The 15,900-nt window shown below is 51.9% G+C and overlaps 1 protein-coding gene across 1 annotated transcript in view; it reads left to right on the forward strand.

Moving 5' to 3' along the window:
* Positions 1–10,864: 10,864 nt before the first annotated feature.
* LOC123253770 (vascular endothelial growth factor receptor kdr-like) overlaps positions 10,865–15,900 on the forward strand; it is a 113,676-nt gene continuing 108,640 nt past the window's right edge. The window contains exon 1 of the mRNA XM_044682914.1: positions 10,865–10,913. Coding sequence (XP_044538849.1) covers positions 10,865–10,913 — 49 coding nt within the window. The remainder of the gene's footprint in view (positions 10,914–15,900) is intronic.

A 15,900-nucleotide genomic window follows, 5' to 3' on the forward strand; every position in this document is an offset into this window, starting at 1 on the left:
CCTTGACCAAAAAAGTGAGTGTAGCTTTTAGTGTGCATCGAGAAGCGAGGGGGTCCACGAAAAAGGAGGCGATGGGTTGCCTGGCCTGATCAAGTCCCATCTAGGGCATCGCGGTTAAATCTTGGCTTCCCAGGTTGTCAAGTCAAGATGCTGGAGAGTGTCTGAAGGAGGGTGACCTGGACAGTGAAGGATCTTGAATTCATGAAGCTTGAGGCTCAGTTGAGGCAGAGGCAGGCTTCATGGTGGTCCAGCAATTCCTTTGGAATATCTGAGGGCTTTCAAGAAGAAGAGGAATTAGTGAAGTTCTTTCTGCTAGATCCTGGAGTGCTGAGGCTAGAGCAATAGGGAATAGAATTGGATGCTAAGAAAGATGCCACTCCTAAAGTGGAAATGGGCTACCTGGAGAGAGGAAGTGACCTCCCCAAGGTCACCCGCCTCTAGAGTTGGAAGGGACCTCAGAGGTCCTTCCTTTTACACATGAGGGAACTGAGACTCGGAGACCTTAAATGACTTTCCTGGAGTTCTCAATAAGAAATCAAAGCTATCTATAATTATAATTAGAGAACCAAGTGTTCTAAATCTATTGATTAGAGAAATGCATATTGGCTAATATGACAGAAAAGGAAAATGACAAATGTTAGAGAGGTAGTAAAAATTAAAATACTAATGCATTGTTGGTGGAGTTGTGAACTGCTCCATCCATTCTGGTTTGTGGTATTATTTTAATATTGGTTGGAGGGGATTCTCATGGTGACCTTGAGCTTCTCTGCTTTACTCCGCCATCTTGGCTCCCCTACTGGAAGTCTTTTCTCCCATTCTATCCATTCTGGAGAGCAATTTGGAACCATGCCCAAGGGCTATAAATCTGTGCGTACCCTTTGATCCAGCAATACCACCAACTAGGTACATGTTCCCCAAATAGATCAAAAACAAAAAGGAAAAGAACCCATTTGTGCAAAGATACTCATCGCAACTCTTTTTGTACGGGTTAAGAATTGGGAATTGAGGGGATGCCCGTCAATTGGGGGCTGGTTGAACAAATATATGATGGTGATGGAATACTATTGGGTCATAAGAAAATAATGAGCAGGGGGAGCTCAGAAGAACCTGAGAAGACCTCCATGAACTGATGCTGAGTGAAGTGAGCAGAACCAGGAGAACATTGTACAACAGTAATGGCAATAATGTCCGATCATCGACAGGGAATGGTCCAAGACAATTCCGAAGGGCTTAGGACCAAAAAGGCTATCCATCTCCAGAGAATGAACTAATGGTCCATCAAGACAGATGGAAACATCTTTTTTTTTAACCTTCTCCTTGTCTTTTTTTTCTTTTTTGTCTGGATTTTTTTTCACATGGCTAATATGGAAATGTTTTGCATGAATGGACATCTGTAATCCAGATCGAAATGCTCACCTTCCCTGGGAGTGGGAAAGAGAGGGAGGAAGAGAATTTGGAACTGAAAAGTTTAAAACATGAACGTGAAAATTCTTATTTACATGGAATTGAGAAAAATAAAATGAAATCTAATAGTTAAAAAAAATGACTTGCCTGAGATCACACAACTGGTATGTGAGGTGGGGTTTGAACTCAGGTCTTTCTAACTCTTAAGCCCCAGTGCACTAGCCATTGTGCCATTCTCGTGATATGTGTCTTAGAAAGTAATGAGGTGCGGTCCTTGGAGATGTCCTGGTTAAGGCTGCGTGCTGATGGGTAAGGAAGGCTGTACGTGCCGGGATAGGTTGTAGCTGGTTGAGTCCCTTGCCAGTGTTGAATCATACAATCAGCAGCTTCGTCCAGCAGCCAGGGCACTGGACTTGGAGGCAGGAAGCCTCCCCTGTTCAAATTGTGCCTCTGACGCCCACTCCCGTGCGCCCTTCTGCTCCCTGGACCCCGGGGGGGGGCTGGACTCGGTGATCTCCAAAGCCATGTCTAGCTCTGAGACCCCACGAAGCCCAGAATGCTTGTTTTTGTGGCATCGCTACGCCTGCGATGAGGCCAGAAACAGAAAGTTCTCACCGGAGTCGATGCCTGAGAAGCCAACGTTCGTTCGGCTCCTGGCTGGCCCTGGGCCAAGGGGGCCCTTCCCCTGCAGGGGTGGGGCAGGACATGGGAAGAATGCATTGGGCCCCTTTGGAGCCCTTCTCCCACTCACCCCATGGGCTTCGGGCCAGGGGGCCCTAAGTCAGGATGGGATCTATACCCACCCCTGTTTGGGCCCCCCGGTGCTGCCGCTGCTACTGCTGCTGGGGCTGCTGCTGCTGCGTGCTGAGACCTGGGGGCTGCAGGGCCTGGGAAAGCAATTCAGGTGCTAAACAAAGGCATTGGGACAAAAACAGCTGCTCCCCCGTTGGGCCTGGCCCTGCTCTCTCCCCAGGAGAGCAGGCAGTTCCTGCTGGCAGCCCCTGCTTGTGCTGCCTGGGCTCTGGTGCCCCCCTCCCCCAACAGGGCCCTGCTCAGGCAGCTAGGCCTTAGGCCCCGTCACTGGAGCTTAGAGGGATCTCTGAGACCAGCAGTCCCCCAAGCTCTTCTCCCCCAGTTAGGAAGAAGGCACAGAGGCCTGCGGGCTAGTCCTCCTCGTCTGGTCTCATCCTGGCTTCATGGGCTGTGCCGGGCCCCTGACTACAGGCACTTACAGTCATTCCCCCCCCTCTCACCCCCCATTCCCCTATGCTTTATTAGGAAGCCTGATGGTAGGGACTCATTGGTGAAGGCAACAGTGCTTAGCATATAGTAGGTACTTAATAAATGTTCATTGACTTACTGACTGACTGTTTTGGAATTGGCCTCCAGCTTTCCACTCCTTCCTCAATCCCCCTTGGCCTTCCTGCCCTCCCTCAAATAGATATCAGAGTCTTAGACTGAGATCTGGAAGGGGCCCCAGAGAATAGCTAGTCTAACCCCTTCATTTTACACAAGAGGAAACTGAGGCCCAGGGAGGGGAAGGGACTCACATAAGGTCACACAGGTAATAAAGCATGATTTGAACCCAGATTTTTTGTCTCCAAATCCAGCACTCTTTCCCCCTCTGCAACAATGTCCTCACATCTAGGAGATGCCCCCCCCCCCGCTGCCTCCCCAAATTCTCTGGCCTAGCCAGACCACACCTGAAGGCTTACATTCCATTGTGAGCGCCATAGTTTAAGAAGAACATTGATAAGATGGAATAACAACCAACATGGGAGAGGGCCTCCATGACATGCTGGAGGAGCTGTTTATCTGGGAGACTCGAGGGGACACAATGTCTCTGCTCAAGTATTGGAAGGGAGCTGACTTAGCTTGGCGGCCGTACTAGGAGCATTTCAGCTAGCAAAGTGCAAAGAAATAAATTGAGAGGGACGTCAGGAGGAATTGCTTAACGCCAGCTGTCTAGAAGTGGAATGGGCGGCCACAGGAGGTGGCGGCTTCATTGGAGGCCTTCACACGCTGGCTGGACGTCTGGTTCTTTTTAGAGATGGTTCCTGTTCAGGTGCAAGTTGGCCCGGCTGCCCTGTGAGGCCCCTCATCCCCCAGAGATTCTGGGATTCCTAGGCCCGGGCTCAGCCCCTGGGCTTTGAGTATCCCTTGAGCAGAGCCCTCATTTCACACAGGAGAGGAGCAGTGAGTTGTTTAAGGTCACACAGTTAGCAGAGCTAAGATGCTGTCCCCCACAGTTACTTCAGACAGACAGGAAGGAAATCTATTCCATGAACAGACATGTCCGGTCCCCCTTTTCCTAGGGCTTCAACTAGTGGGGGCTCTGGCTCTTGAAAACTCCTTACCAGTCATCGTTTGAGAAAATCCCTTGACAATGGGCTCACCAAAGCCACAGGAGATGGAACCTGGCATCTTGTCTCTGGAGCTGCCAGGGACAAAGAAAGCCTGGAGAGATAAGGAGCAAACAAATGGCAGAGCAAGGATTCAGACCTAGGATTCTGCATTGCCACCGCAGGGTGCCTGTTGCCATACCTCCCCAGAGGCTCAGCTTAGCCCGTGAGGAGACTGTGCACCTGGGCCCACCGTCTGGCCTTTGCCCCAGGGGGCCGGGACCTTGACTTGAACTGGGGATGAGGTGGGCGTCTCTTTTCTTTATCCTCAGTGACGGGCGAAGTGGAGGAGTAGAGGGAAGAAGAGTGTGGGAGCAGTTGGATCCAGCCATCAGGGGGAAAAAATGTGCTTCTGATGGCTAAATCTGTTTTGAATCAAGAACTGGTCTCTCTCCTGGATGCTCCTCGCCTTGTTGCTTAGGCTGGGAGATGTTTTTGCTCTCTCTGAAGCCAAAATTGAAGCTATTTGTTGGGAACGAGGACAAGCCAACACTGAGTTCTTAAAAACACCAATGACAGCTTCCTAGGTGGGGGTGGGGGCAGCTAATTGGGTGCTAGAAGAAGCCACTTCAGGGCTTCCAGATGTCTTCTGGAATCCAGTTTGAGATGTCTGAAAGGCAGTGGGAGATGGGAGATTGGGGTCAGCATCAGATAGGTAGGTTTTTGAGGTGGTAATTAGTGGGGCCACCTTTTCATGTGGAGAGAGTGGCAAGGCATCTGAGTGATTCTAGTTGAGTAGAAGGCCTAGCCAATGACCTCAGGTTTTTTTCCAGTAAAACATGAAGCCAAGTTCTCAGCTGGGAGAGTGTGGGGAAGAGGAGTTAGAAGAAGTGGAAGAGATCAAAGGGTCTGGAAAAACTGCTGTGGTGACTGAGAGAATGACTCAATTAGGGAGGTCTGAAAGGACTGGCTTGCCACAACAAGGACTCGGTTGGGGTAGGTTTTGAAACAAAAATCTGTAGTGGACCTAGGAACAAAGATAGTGAATGTTAGGAGTCGTCCAAGTCGACGTTTGGCAGGACCAGATCAGCAGTAGAATAAGGGTCTGAAGGACTCAAGAGAGGACAGCACATGTAGAGCTGAAATGATTTACCGGGTGAGTCAAGATCAGCTCTCAGTCGCTCATTCCGCAGGTCTCCTCGCAAGATAGCCTTCCGGCTTACTAGCTTTCATGCTGTCTGCACTTTGACAACCACACCACATAGCAGGGACAGTTACTTTTCCTCTCCACTAAAAATAATACTTGGGAATCCCAACGATGCATATGGTGGATTCTGTAATCTGGATTTGGGCTTTCTGCCTCGCATTCCAGTATTTTCACTACTTTAACTGTTGTTGTTGTTATTGCTTGCACTTTATTCAGTTTCTCTGGGTGACTTTCTCTTCAAACAAGACACAAACTGACTCATCATAAAATGATATTATTTTCCTCCAAAGAATCAAAGATGACAGTAATTGAAGACACATTTAACTTGTGGAACATCTCAGGCTCTCATGAGTTATTGAAATATTTTTAAAGAAGCATTCTTTGGAGGAGAGAGGGCCCAGTTTTATCATACTTAATGAAACGAATGCTCTTGAGAAGTAGAATAGCATGTTCCTTTTAACTTCTACCCAGAAACCCCATGTTCAGACACAGCAAGGAGTGTGCCAACACCAGTCATCTAGAGCGTGAGCTCTGCTGGCCAGCCAAACGATGGAGATAACGGCAGACGGCACTATCATAGAGTTTAGGCATTTGCCAACTCAACAGGCTCACCTTTGCACGTCCTTTACTCATCACTGTACTATGGATCCGCCATGTTAGTTTTGCCTTTATTGACTTTGGTTGCAGTTTTGTTTTCATTGAAAGAAGTAGCTGTATTTATAAAAAAATAGCCAGCAATATTAGCCTCTGCTTCACCTCAGCCTTTTCCCCAGCACTCCTCCCCCCACCTCCAGGGTCTGATGCCTCAGTTCAGAATGCTCTGCTCCGATCTAGCAATAGAGATTCAGACAGCTGCCTGGCTTAAGATTCAGGGAACTCCCATTTGGTGATTTGGGCTCTGACTGTCACTCGAGTCTTCTGCTTCGGCCTTTAGTAACACCCTTTTGAAACACCCAGTTAAGTGTCTTGGGTGAACTAAGGGAAAAGGAGGCAATGTGGTATAGTTAGGGAGTCCCTAACTAATAGATTCCCATTGGCAGAGGTGGACGAAAAGCCTTACACTTGGGTTCAGAGACCCAGTTTTACAAGTAGAACATGGAGGAGTGAGCAGGGACAACTAGACAGCAGTTCATTTAAAAGATATGGGAGGGGGCAGCTGGATGGAGAGCCAGGCCTAGAGACAGGAGGTCCTGGGTTCAAATCTGGCCTCAGACACTTCCCAGCTGGGTGACCCTGGGCAAGTCACTTGACCCCCATGGCCCACCCTTACCACTCTTCCACCAAGGAGCCAATACATAGAAGTTAAGGGTTTAAAAAAAATAAAATAAAAAATAAAAGATATGGGAGCATTATAGCGGATGGCAAGCATGTTATTCAGCGACGTGCTACAGAGCCAAGAAAGCTGCCACGGATGAAGAAAGGCCATGCCGTAGGGAAGTTCTAGGTCCAACATCTTCTGCCTTCATCAGACTGCATATGGCACCTTATCTTCACTTGTAGGTGCCATGTTTTTGAGCACATTGGAGATGACGACCAAGATGGCGGAGGGTCTTCAGTTCATATCTGTCAGGGGTGAGCCTGGAGAAGAGAGGATGTAGGAGAGATATTATAATGGTCTTCAAGTATCAGAAAGGAAAATTCCTTGATGAGGAATTGGACTTGTATTGCTTGGCCCCAGGAGGATAAAAAGAGGCAAGTTTAATTTTGACAAAAGGGAAACATCTTCTCAATTAGAGTTATTATGGCAAGAGGGAGGCACTACTTTCACCAGGCGATTTGTTGTTGAGTTTGAGTCCTTTCATTTGGATCTGACTCTCTCTGACTCCATTTGGAATTTTCTTGGCAGAGACACTAGAGTGCTTATCATTTTCTTCTCTAGCTTATTTTATAGAGGAGGAAACTGAGGCAAACAGGGTGAACTGACTTGCCCAGGGTCACTCAACTGGTAAGTGTCTAAGGTTGGCTTTCAACTTGGGTCTTTCCCACTTTCCTCTTCTGGAAATGAGAGGCTAGAGCCATATGATCTTTAAGGTCTCTTTCAGCTCTGAATCCTATCCTGTCCTAGAGAGTCACAGTAGATGCCTATAAGATCTCTGACAATCAGGTCCCCACCTCCTGGTGGTTCTCAGACCTGTGCGTGAGTGGCTGGGAGGCCACTTCTTCCAAATTCAAAACTGCCAGGCACCAGACACTGGTCAAAGAACCTTGTCTGGATTTCTCCTGGCAGCCTTCCACCCGTCTTCCAAAAGGTGATCGCTTTGACCCAGACTCGGTTCATCCAGAGTGACTATTTTTTTCGCGAATAGACTGGGAAGGATTGCTTGGAAGAAGGTCCCAACGATGCAGGGAAGAATAGCTCAAAGGAGCTATTCAGTCTTAAAGTCCAGCCAGGGTCAAATCGGTCAATCAACAACCATTATAAAGCATCTCTACTCCGTGCCAGACACTGTTCTGGATCTCCGAGAAACAAGAACAAAAAAATAAAATAGCCTCTGCTCTCATAGAGCTTAAGTGCCGTCCATGTCCTCATCTATCAGTCCATCCACCCTCCCACCCACCCACCCATCTACTCACCTACGCATCCATCCATCCATCCATCCATCCATCCATCCATCCATCCTTCCATCCACCCACCCATCTACTCACCTACCCATCTGTTTACTCACTTACCCATCCATCCACCCAGCCATCCATTCACATAGCCATCTAACCATCCTCCATTCATCGAGTGCCCCCTCTTTGCCAGGCTGGGGATAAAAACCGGAAGTGAAGCCCTTGCCATCGAGGAGCTTTGCATTCTGTTGGGGGACGGCAACACCTCCCCGTATAAATGTAGTAAATAAAGTATGATTACAAAATCATTGTGTAGTAGTCGAGCCTAGACTGACCTTGAGGGTACTGGAAATGGCACCTCAGCCATCCAGCTAGTGCCTGAGGAAACAAGGACCCAGGGTCACTGGGGGAATCAGGATGGGGGGGGGGTCTAGGGGAGCATTATTAACTGTGACTTGGCAAAACTGGCACTGGAGTCTCTTGACGACCTCACACTGGTTGTGTGACCTTGGACAAGTCATTTGATACTCTGGGCTTTAGCTCCCGGAACCATAAATGAGGGGGCTGGCTGAGATGATCCAAGGCCCCTCCCAGCTCTGACATCCTCTAATGCTATGGTTTTAATTAAGAGGGACAGGAAAACATTCCGTCTCTGGGATCCAGCATCCTCTCAACTCTGCTGCCCAGCACACAAACGAACATGGGCCGAGCCGCGTCAAGATGAATAGGATTTAATGAGGCCCTCTTTGGCAAGGGTCTCTGTTTCTTCCCTGCCGCTGAGGGCTCGCAAGGGGAGACCACGGGCCGGAACCCCAGCTGGTCACCCCGAGAGCAAGCCCGCCTGTCTGCCCGACTCACTGGTCTCTGGTCCGGCTTCTTGGGCTCTCCCATCCGTCCGCTCCATTCTTCTGGGCTTCTCTGCGGGGCTCCCCGAGAAGTACCCTCCTGGCTTAGCGAATGCAGAGTGGAGCAGCGTTTGCCTTCTGGCCGAACCCTGTCCTCCCGAAGCTCCTTGTTTGTGAAAGCCCTGATGGAAGATCCTGGCAGCCCCAGGCCTCCGTGGAGGGGCCCAAAGAAAGGCTGGGCAGTCGCAGCATTCCAGGGGTCAGGTGGTGGCCTCAGAGGCTTACTTTGCGATTCAGGGAAGGGGGGTGGCTGGAGTCAGCCTGGCTAGTCGGGCAATCCCAGGCGAGCTCCCAGAAGGCAGGTGTGTGCACCGTGCCTTTGGCATTGGAGACGCGGAGGGCCTTCCTCTGCGGCGGGGCCTCTTTGGCCCACCACTTGCACTTGGGAGAGTTGGTTTGGGCCGGCCCGTCTTCGGTTCCGTCAGTCATTCGGTCCCAGAGAGTCGGGGCAGAGGAACCGAGCGGTTGCTCGATTGGTCAAACGAGTACAAGCCGATTCCATGAGGATGGACCAGGTCGCTCCATCACCTGCTTGAGTCAGGAAGGACGGGGACTCCTCCCCCTGGAGGAGAGAATCTTCTCCCTCTGGCTGGACCCACTCACTCGAAACCCATTGAGGCCTTCTGGGATTGCTCTAGCAACAAGAACCAAGCTTTGACTGCCAGCTCTTGCTGTGTGACCTTTCTGGGGGGGGGCAGAGGCCTAGGCCAGTGTCCTCATTTTGTGGATCAGAGGCTCCTAGAGGCCATCTAGTCCAATAACCTTATTTCACAGAGGCGGGAACTGTGACCCAGGGAAGGGATTTGTTCAAGGGCACACAGAGCCTCCCAGATCTAGAACTGGAGAGCCCTTCGAGCCCATCTAGTCCAATGCCCTCATCTGATAGAGGGGGAGACCGAAGCTGAGGAATAGGAAGTGACTTGCCCAGGGTCACACAGTCAGGAGCTAAGGTCCTTTTCGGCTCCATTCCCTGATCTCTTTTGATCCTTGTGTGGGGCACTGTTGGCGTGTCTCCTCCAGACCCCAGGCTTCTTTTCATTTTTTCGAGATGACACATGTAAATAACACAAGTAGAAATCGTAGCCCCTTCCAGTCCTCAGTCTGATGAGCCTGGGCTGACCTGGATGTGATAAGGCTGGCTCTGTACTTTTCTTGCACCTCCCTCAGGAACTGACCCCACGGAAACAAAGGGGACTCTGTCGGCAAGATGAGCTGACCAGATGTCTTGGGATGGGGCCTGCCTTCCCCTTCCTCTTTGTGTCCTTAGCCTCCCCCCCCCCCCAGCTCAGGGGCTTGCCTTTTTGCTTTGAAACCCTCCCCTTCCACCGTGCATTGGTTCCAAGGCAGAAGAGCGGGAAGGGCTGGGCAATGGGAGTGAAGTGACTTGCCCAGGGTCACCCAGCTAGGAAGTGTCTGAGGCCAGATTTGAACCTGGGACCTCCCATCTCTAGGCCTGGCTCTCCATCCACTGAGCCACCCAGCTGCTCCTTGCCCTGCCCTTTTCTTGAGGACCCCTTCCTCTTTTCATTAATTTAGGGAATTTCCTAGGAGAAAATTTCCTTTTACAAACACAGATCAGCTGAGGTTAAGTGACTTACCCAGGGTCGTTCAGTCAGTATGTCAAGAATCTTCCTGACTCAAGCTACCTTTCTGTCTTCTACTCATATGATCGAAAGTATGTATATAAAGCTCCTTGCAAATTTTCAAAGCTTATTTTACAAATAAGGAAACTGAGGCACGAGGGGATGACTTTACCAGTCACACATTAGTGGTAAATACTAGAGCTGGGGTTCAGGACCAGGTTCTCAGCTGCCAGATCCAGGGTTCTTTAATTAGGAAACTGCTTTTTGTCCATTATCTCTCTGGGTGACTTTTCCATCCTGTTGAAAAGACAGATGGTCGTATGATTGAGGACAAGGTCTACCAGGGGACTAGCCAAATGTTCCGCTGATATATCCTGGTGTAAGTGAGGGCGAGCCAGAGCAGGTGGGGTACACCCTCCTCCCACCACCTGTCCAGCGTGACAGACCTAGTGGGAGGAGGAGAGTCGGATGGACTGGGAAGACCCAGAGGGGCCGAGATCTGCATTACTGGAGGGAATAGCCAGGTGGGAGAGATCCTTGATCCATTCGAGTAAGTCCTTACCTTCTCTGGGTGCTGAATTGTGTTGGGCCACAGATTGGGTATCCCCTTGTGATGGCCAGATTGCCTTCAACAAGGACTTTTCATGCTTGGTCCACAGCCATGGGAATGTTGACTCATCTAGTTAGGGATTGAGGCTAAAGGGGCCGGGGCGGTTTGGACGCCATCCTTGGATCTCCTTGTCCAGAAGAAGCCCACAAACCCAAAGAGGTGGCTTCCTTTCCTCTTTACCTGTTAATAATTCTGCTCAGTTCTCTTGTGTACGCTTCCCCTAGGCCTGTGATGGCAAACCTATGGCAAACGTGCCAAAGATGGCACACAGAGACCTCTCCGTGGGCAGCCACACCATCACCCGCCAAAGTTAGTTACTAGAAAGGCAGAAGGACTCGGGCAGAGCTGCTCCCCTCCCTCTCCCCACTGCACCTCCCCACCCCTCTTCCCCAGCAGCCCAGTGGAAGCGCTCCCTCCCCTGAGCAGAGCACTCGGGCCACTCCCTCCCTTTCTCCCACCCCTGTCTGGGGTAAGGTGACAGAGGCAGGTCTCTAAAAGGTTTGTCATCACTGCCCTAGGCTGACCTGCACCCTGGGAGCTCGTACCCAGGCAGGATTGGCACAAAAAGCTACGGCCAGCCTCAGTGGCTGGTCTTGACTGCGAAAGAGTAGGGCGTTCTTCCCTTGGAAAGGGCCTAGATCAGGCTTGCTAGACTTCAGGAGAGCTCTGCTCGCTCGTACCCACCAACGTGACTGTCTTCGTCTGAGCAGTGGGCCTCTCTGCTCTGGAGGAAGGACCTAGCCTGTGTCCCATGACCACATGTGCCTACTTTGGGACAAAGTCCCTTCAAGGAGGATCGGAGTTGGAAGGGATGGATCTCGCTCACGGTTGGGAGATCTCATTTTACAGATGAGGAAACCGAGTTCTCTAGAGTTGAAGTAACTTTGCCTCAGACACTTCCCAGCTGTGTGACCCTGGGCAAGTCACTTCACCCCCATTGCCCAGCCCTTACTGCTCTTCTACCTTGGAACTGATAGTTGGTATCAAAAGCTAAGGGGTTAAAAACAAAAAGTCCATCTAGAGCCCTCCCTCCCCCATCATCAGCTCCTTCATTATCGAAAGAAGATGAGGCCCAGAGAGAGCAAGCAACTGACTCCAGGCTCCCCAGCCGGCTCCTGTGTTCCCAACTGGAAGAATATCGGGAATTGGCCCAAGGCAGGAAGTTGAAAAGGCTCAGGATCATTGAGGCAGCAGTCGTTGAAGAGAGTCTGAGAGTGGGTGAAGGGGGAGCTGGGACAGGAGGAGGTGAGGAGAGAAAGAGGTGCTCATCCCGTGGGCCCCAAGAGCTGATGGGAAATCTCCTCCCAGCCCTGGAGGAGAGAGGGAAGAAATAAGAAAGGAAGGAGGGCAGGAAGGAAGGAAGGGAGACGGCTCCTCTTTTCTTAGAGGACGCCCGGGTGTCCCCGGCCCTCCCAGAGATCGATGGCTTCAGACTTTCCTGATGCCAAGAAGCTTGGAGATGGGGCTCGATTGGCCCCGAGCTGCTGGGAGAGGAAGAGAAATCCTGTCCCGGGCCTGGGGCTTCTCCGGGGTCCTCGCCCGTCAGGAGTTTGGGGTGGGGGCAGAGAACTCCTCTCTTCCTCCCCCATTCCCAGAGCTCTACTTTCCTAGGAAGCTTTGCCCTCTCCAGTGGCTTCACCTTTCCCTGGGGTGGGCCTTGGGGAGTTGGTGTGCTCGGCCGCTCATCCAGAGTCAGGAGACCAGGGGTGCCCCCATCCCACAGGGAGACTTGGCCGAAAGGACGCTGGCCTGGAAGTCGGGAAGAGACGTCCCTTTTGGGGCCCTCCCTGGCACTCTGCTCTCGAAAGGCCTTTCTCGGTCACACAGGGCCTCGCCCGCTTTGTATGGAGTTGGGCTACACCTGCGTGTAGACACGCTTTCTTCCGGAGAGAAAGCAAGGCGAGCCCTTTTCCTTTTCATCTTCACATTCCTGGCACCTCGCCCCAGGGCCCAATGCAGAGTGGGAGCATCCTTAGTGGCAGTTGAACCCTCTCTCGTCCCCTCTCCCGTCTCTCTGCCCAAGAATCACAGCGAGATGTCTTGGGAGAGTAAGAAGTAAATGGAAGTGGGGGACAGCCGGGTGGCTCAGTGGATGGAGAGCCAGGCCTCGAGACAGGAGGTCGTGGGTTCAAATCTGGCCTCAGCCACTTCCTAGCTGGGTGACCCTGGACAAGTCACTTAACCCCCATCGCTGAGCCCTTACTGCTCTTCTGTCTTGGAACTGATCCACAGTGTGGATTCTGAGATGGAGGGTAAGAGGTTAAAAAAAGAAGTCAATAGATCGGATTTTGAGAAACACACAGTGGGTCGCCTGTGGTTAAAGGGGCCTCCGAGGCCATCAAATCTAAACCTTCATTTTACAGAAGGGGAAGCTGAGGTCCAAGGAGGCAATTTGCCCAATATAGGTGGTATAGGTAGAAGCGGCGGAGCCATCCTTGAATGTGGGCCCCTTGGACTTCAAAGCCATCATGCTCGCCTTTTGTCCCTCTTTAGTCTAACTGTCAGGACCTCAGGTAGCTGTGTGACCCTGGACAAGTCCCTTAACCTGATTCTAAGCGGGAATCAGATCGGGAAGCAACACGTCCTGTGGACTTGGCCACTTTTCTTCTCTTCCAGCCTCAGCTCGATTCCTTGTCGCCTGGGAAGCTTGCCCAGAAGTGCCATGGAGCTGAGTGTGAGATACACTGCTCATGGCTGGGGCTGGAGAGCTGGCCCTGCTCCCAAGAGGGGGAAGAAAAGGGGCCCAGCAGCATGCCTCCCCCCCGCCCCCGACCTGCAGTCTGTGGGCTCGCTGGGGGCTGGGCTGACTCCCAGGATCAGGAGCCGGGCTCAGTGCTCAGTGCGCAGCTGACCAGAGATGGGCAGTGCTTCATGACCGTCGTTCTCCGCTCGGTTTCCAGGCCCCGGCCGTGGGCTTAGCGGCAGAGGACAGTGCCAGGGGACAGAGGCTCCCCAAACCTCTGCGTAGCCCTCAATGAGGGGGCATGGGGAAACTGAGGCTTGGTCTGATGCCTTCACCCCTTCCTTGTTTTGGAAGTTTTCCCAGCGTTAGCCCTCTCTGTCCTGTGTTCTAATCCCCCTCCCAGCTCTGCCCTTCTCAGTTCCCCCGGTAGGTGTTCTAGGGTCCCTTCCAAGGCCAGTACTTGGTGTTCCAGGCCCACCAGCCCTCCCCGCTGTCATGAGTCACCATCGGCGAGACACCCATGCTGAAGCGTTCCCTTCAAACCTACTAGCCCATCTCCAGGGCGGCACAGTGCCGGTTCTCTCCCATTTCTCAGTAATAGCGAGCCCCGACCCCGCGCCTCCATACAACTGTCTTTCCTTTGCTTACATTCCGCTCCATACAGGATGTGGAGAATTTGGGCAAGAGGCCCAAACTCAAGCCCAGTGGCCCTTCTCTCACCCCTCATCCTGCACTGCTGTTTATCATTTGTGCTTCAAAATCACATGCCAAGGCCCGGCTCATCATTTCCTGGCTGGAGCCTCAGTTGTGTCTTCTGTGAAATGGGCTCATCGTCAGGCAGGGATGTGGCCCGTCCTCTGAATAGTCGCTCGAGCTTCTGTAGGCTTTATTGTGGTTCCACGACTCCGCTGATTCGGGGAACTCCAGGGAAGAACATCTTCTCCAAAAAATGCTCTCCAAATTCTGGCCTCCAAGAGTTGTCTAGGGCCCCGGGAGGCTAAAGGCCCGCGGTGGGGCCACCCGGCCAGCAAGCACCAGAGGTGGCGCTTGAACTCGGGTTTTCCTGATTCCTAGAGACCAGCTCTTGAGGCGGTCAAGCTCTATCCCAGCCTCGTCTCTCCCTTTTGCTTGCCCATAGGCCCACGTGGGCCTTTACGGTGGCCTCTGAGTCTTTCCCTTGCCCTGGGGACGTTGTTTCTGAGGTCTTCAGCCACTAGAGCAGCAGCCTCCTTTCCAGCTAAGCTTCTGGGGCATCTCTGGGTTCCAGGCCAAAGCGCTTGGCTTCCCCTGAAGCCCTCCGAACTCTTCCCCTGCTGGGTCGCTCCATCCAGTTCCCCTGGATTTTGCCCAGAGACTTGTCGCTTCATTTCCTGAGCAGGCGTTCAAGAGAAGTTCTACTGTTCCCTCCATCCTTCCCCTCTCCAGGTTCCAGATCATGGATTCAGAGCTGGAGAAGGGGCCTTAGAGGCCAGTGAGTCCCAAATCACCCATTTTACAGATGTGAAAATTGAGTCTCAGAGACGTTAAGGGTTACACCAACTAGTTGTTATAACGCAATTTGAAACGTGGGAGTACGGCGGAGTGAGACGAGGCCCTCTGCATTTTTCTTAGCATATGAACCCTTAACTTCTGTCTTAGAATGGATATAAGTATCCGTTCCAAGGCAGAAGAGTGGTCAGGGCTAGGCAATGGGGGTCAAGTGACTTGTCCAGGGTCACCCAGCTGGGAAGTGTCTGAGGCCAGATTGGAACCCAGGACCTCCCGTCTTCAGGCCTGGCTCTCAATCCACTGAGCCACCCAGCTGCTCCTTAGGCCCAGACTTAGAGCCAAGGTGCTTACTAGTTGCATGACCCTGGGCAAGTGATTTCCTGAGTTTCCTCATCTGCAAAACGGTCAAAGTTAATCAGTTCACTCCCAGACTCCGGAATGGTGAAGAGAACCATCTGTGAGCCGATTTCCCGAGGCTACCCCTGTGCTACCTCCAAGAAAAACAAAAGTCTGGGCCAATGGGAGGGCAGGCAGTAGGATTGGGGGTAGGTGTTAAATGTGGGGATGAGTCATTGGCCTCCCTCCCTCCCCCCCCCCCCCAGCACCTGGGTAGGCTCCTGCCCTGGGCCCATTTCTTCTCCTGTGGCCCTCCTTTGGCCCCTTGTGTGCCCTGGAGGAATGAGTTGGCCCAGAGAGGAAAGAGTACTATCAAGCAGCTTCCTAGTCACAAATCCTGCCTCTGCCTACGCAGCTGGGCAAGTCCCTTCCCTTCTGTGGGCCTCAGTTTCCTCCTCTATAAAATGAGCAAGTCAAACTCGATGGCCTCACAGGCTGTTTCTAGCTTTAATTCTAGGAGGCGAGTTACCTCGCTCCTTTGGCCTCAGTTTCCCCTTTTATAAAATGTGGACTAGATAATTTCTCAGGGGCCTTCCTGCTCTTGCTCCCTACCATGTCTGTGATCATCCGCCCCTTCCTCTCTCCCCCCAGCCCAAGCCCAGACCTCGGGGAGGGACAGTTCCACCTAGCCAGTTGCCTCTCCCATCGGCCAAAGAAGAAGCCCTCAAAAAACAGTAGAGGAGGAACATAAATGCCCACGTTTTGTGAGGCTGTTGAAACACATGTCCC

This window comes from Gracilinanus agilis, chromosome X, assembly GCF_016433145.1.
Source record: "Gracilinanus agilis isolate LMUSP501 chromosome X, AgileGrace, whole genome shotgun sequence".
NCBI lineage: Eukaryota > Metazoa > Chordata > Mammalia > Didelphimorphia > Didelphidae > Gracilinanus > Gracilinanus agilis.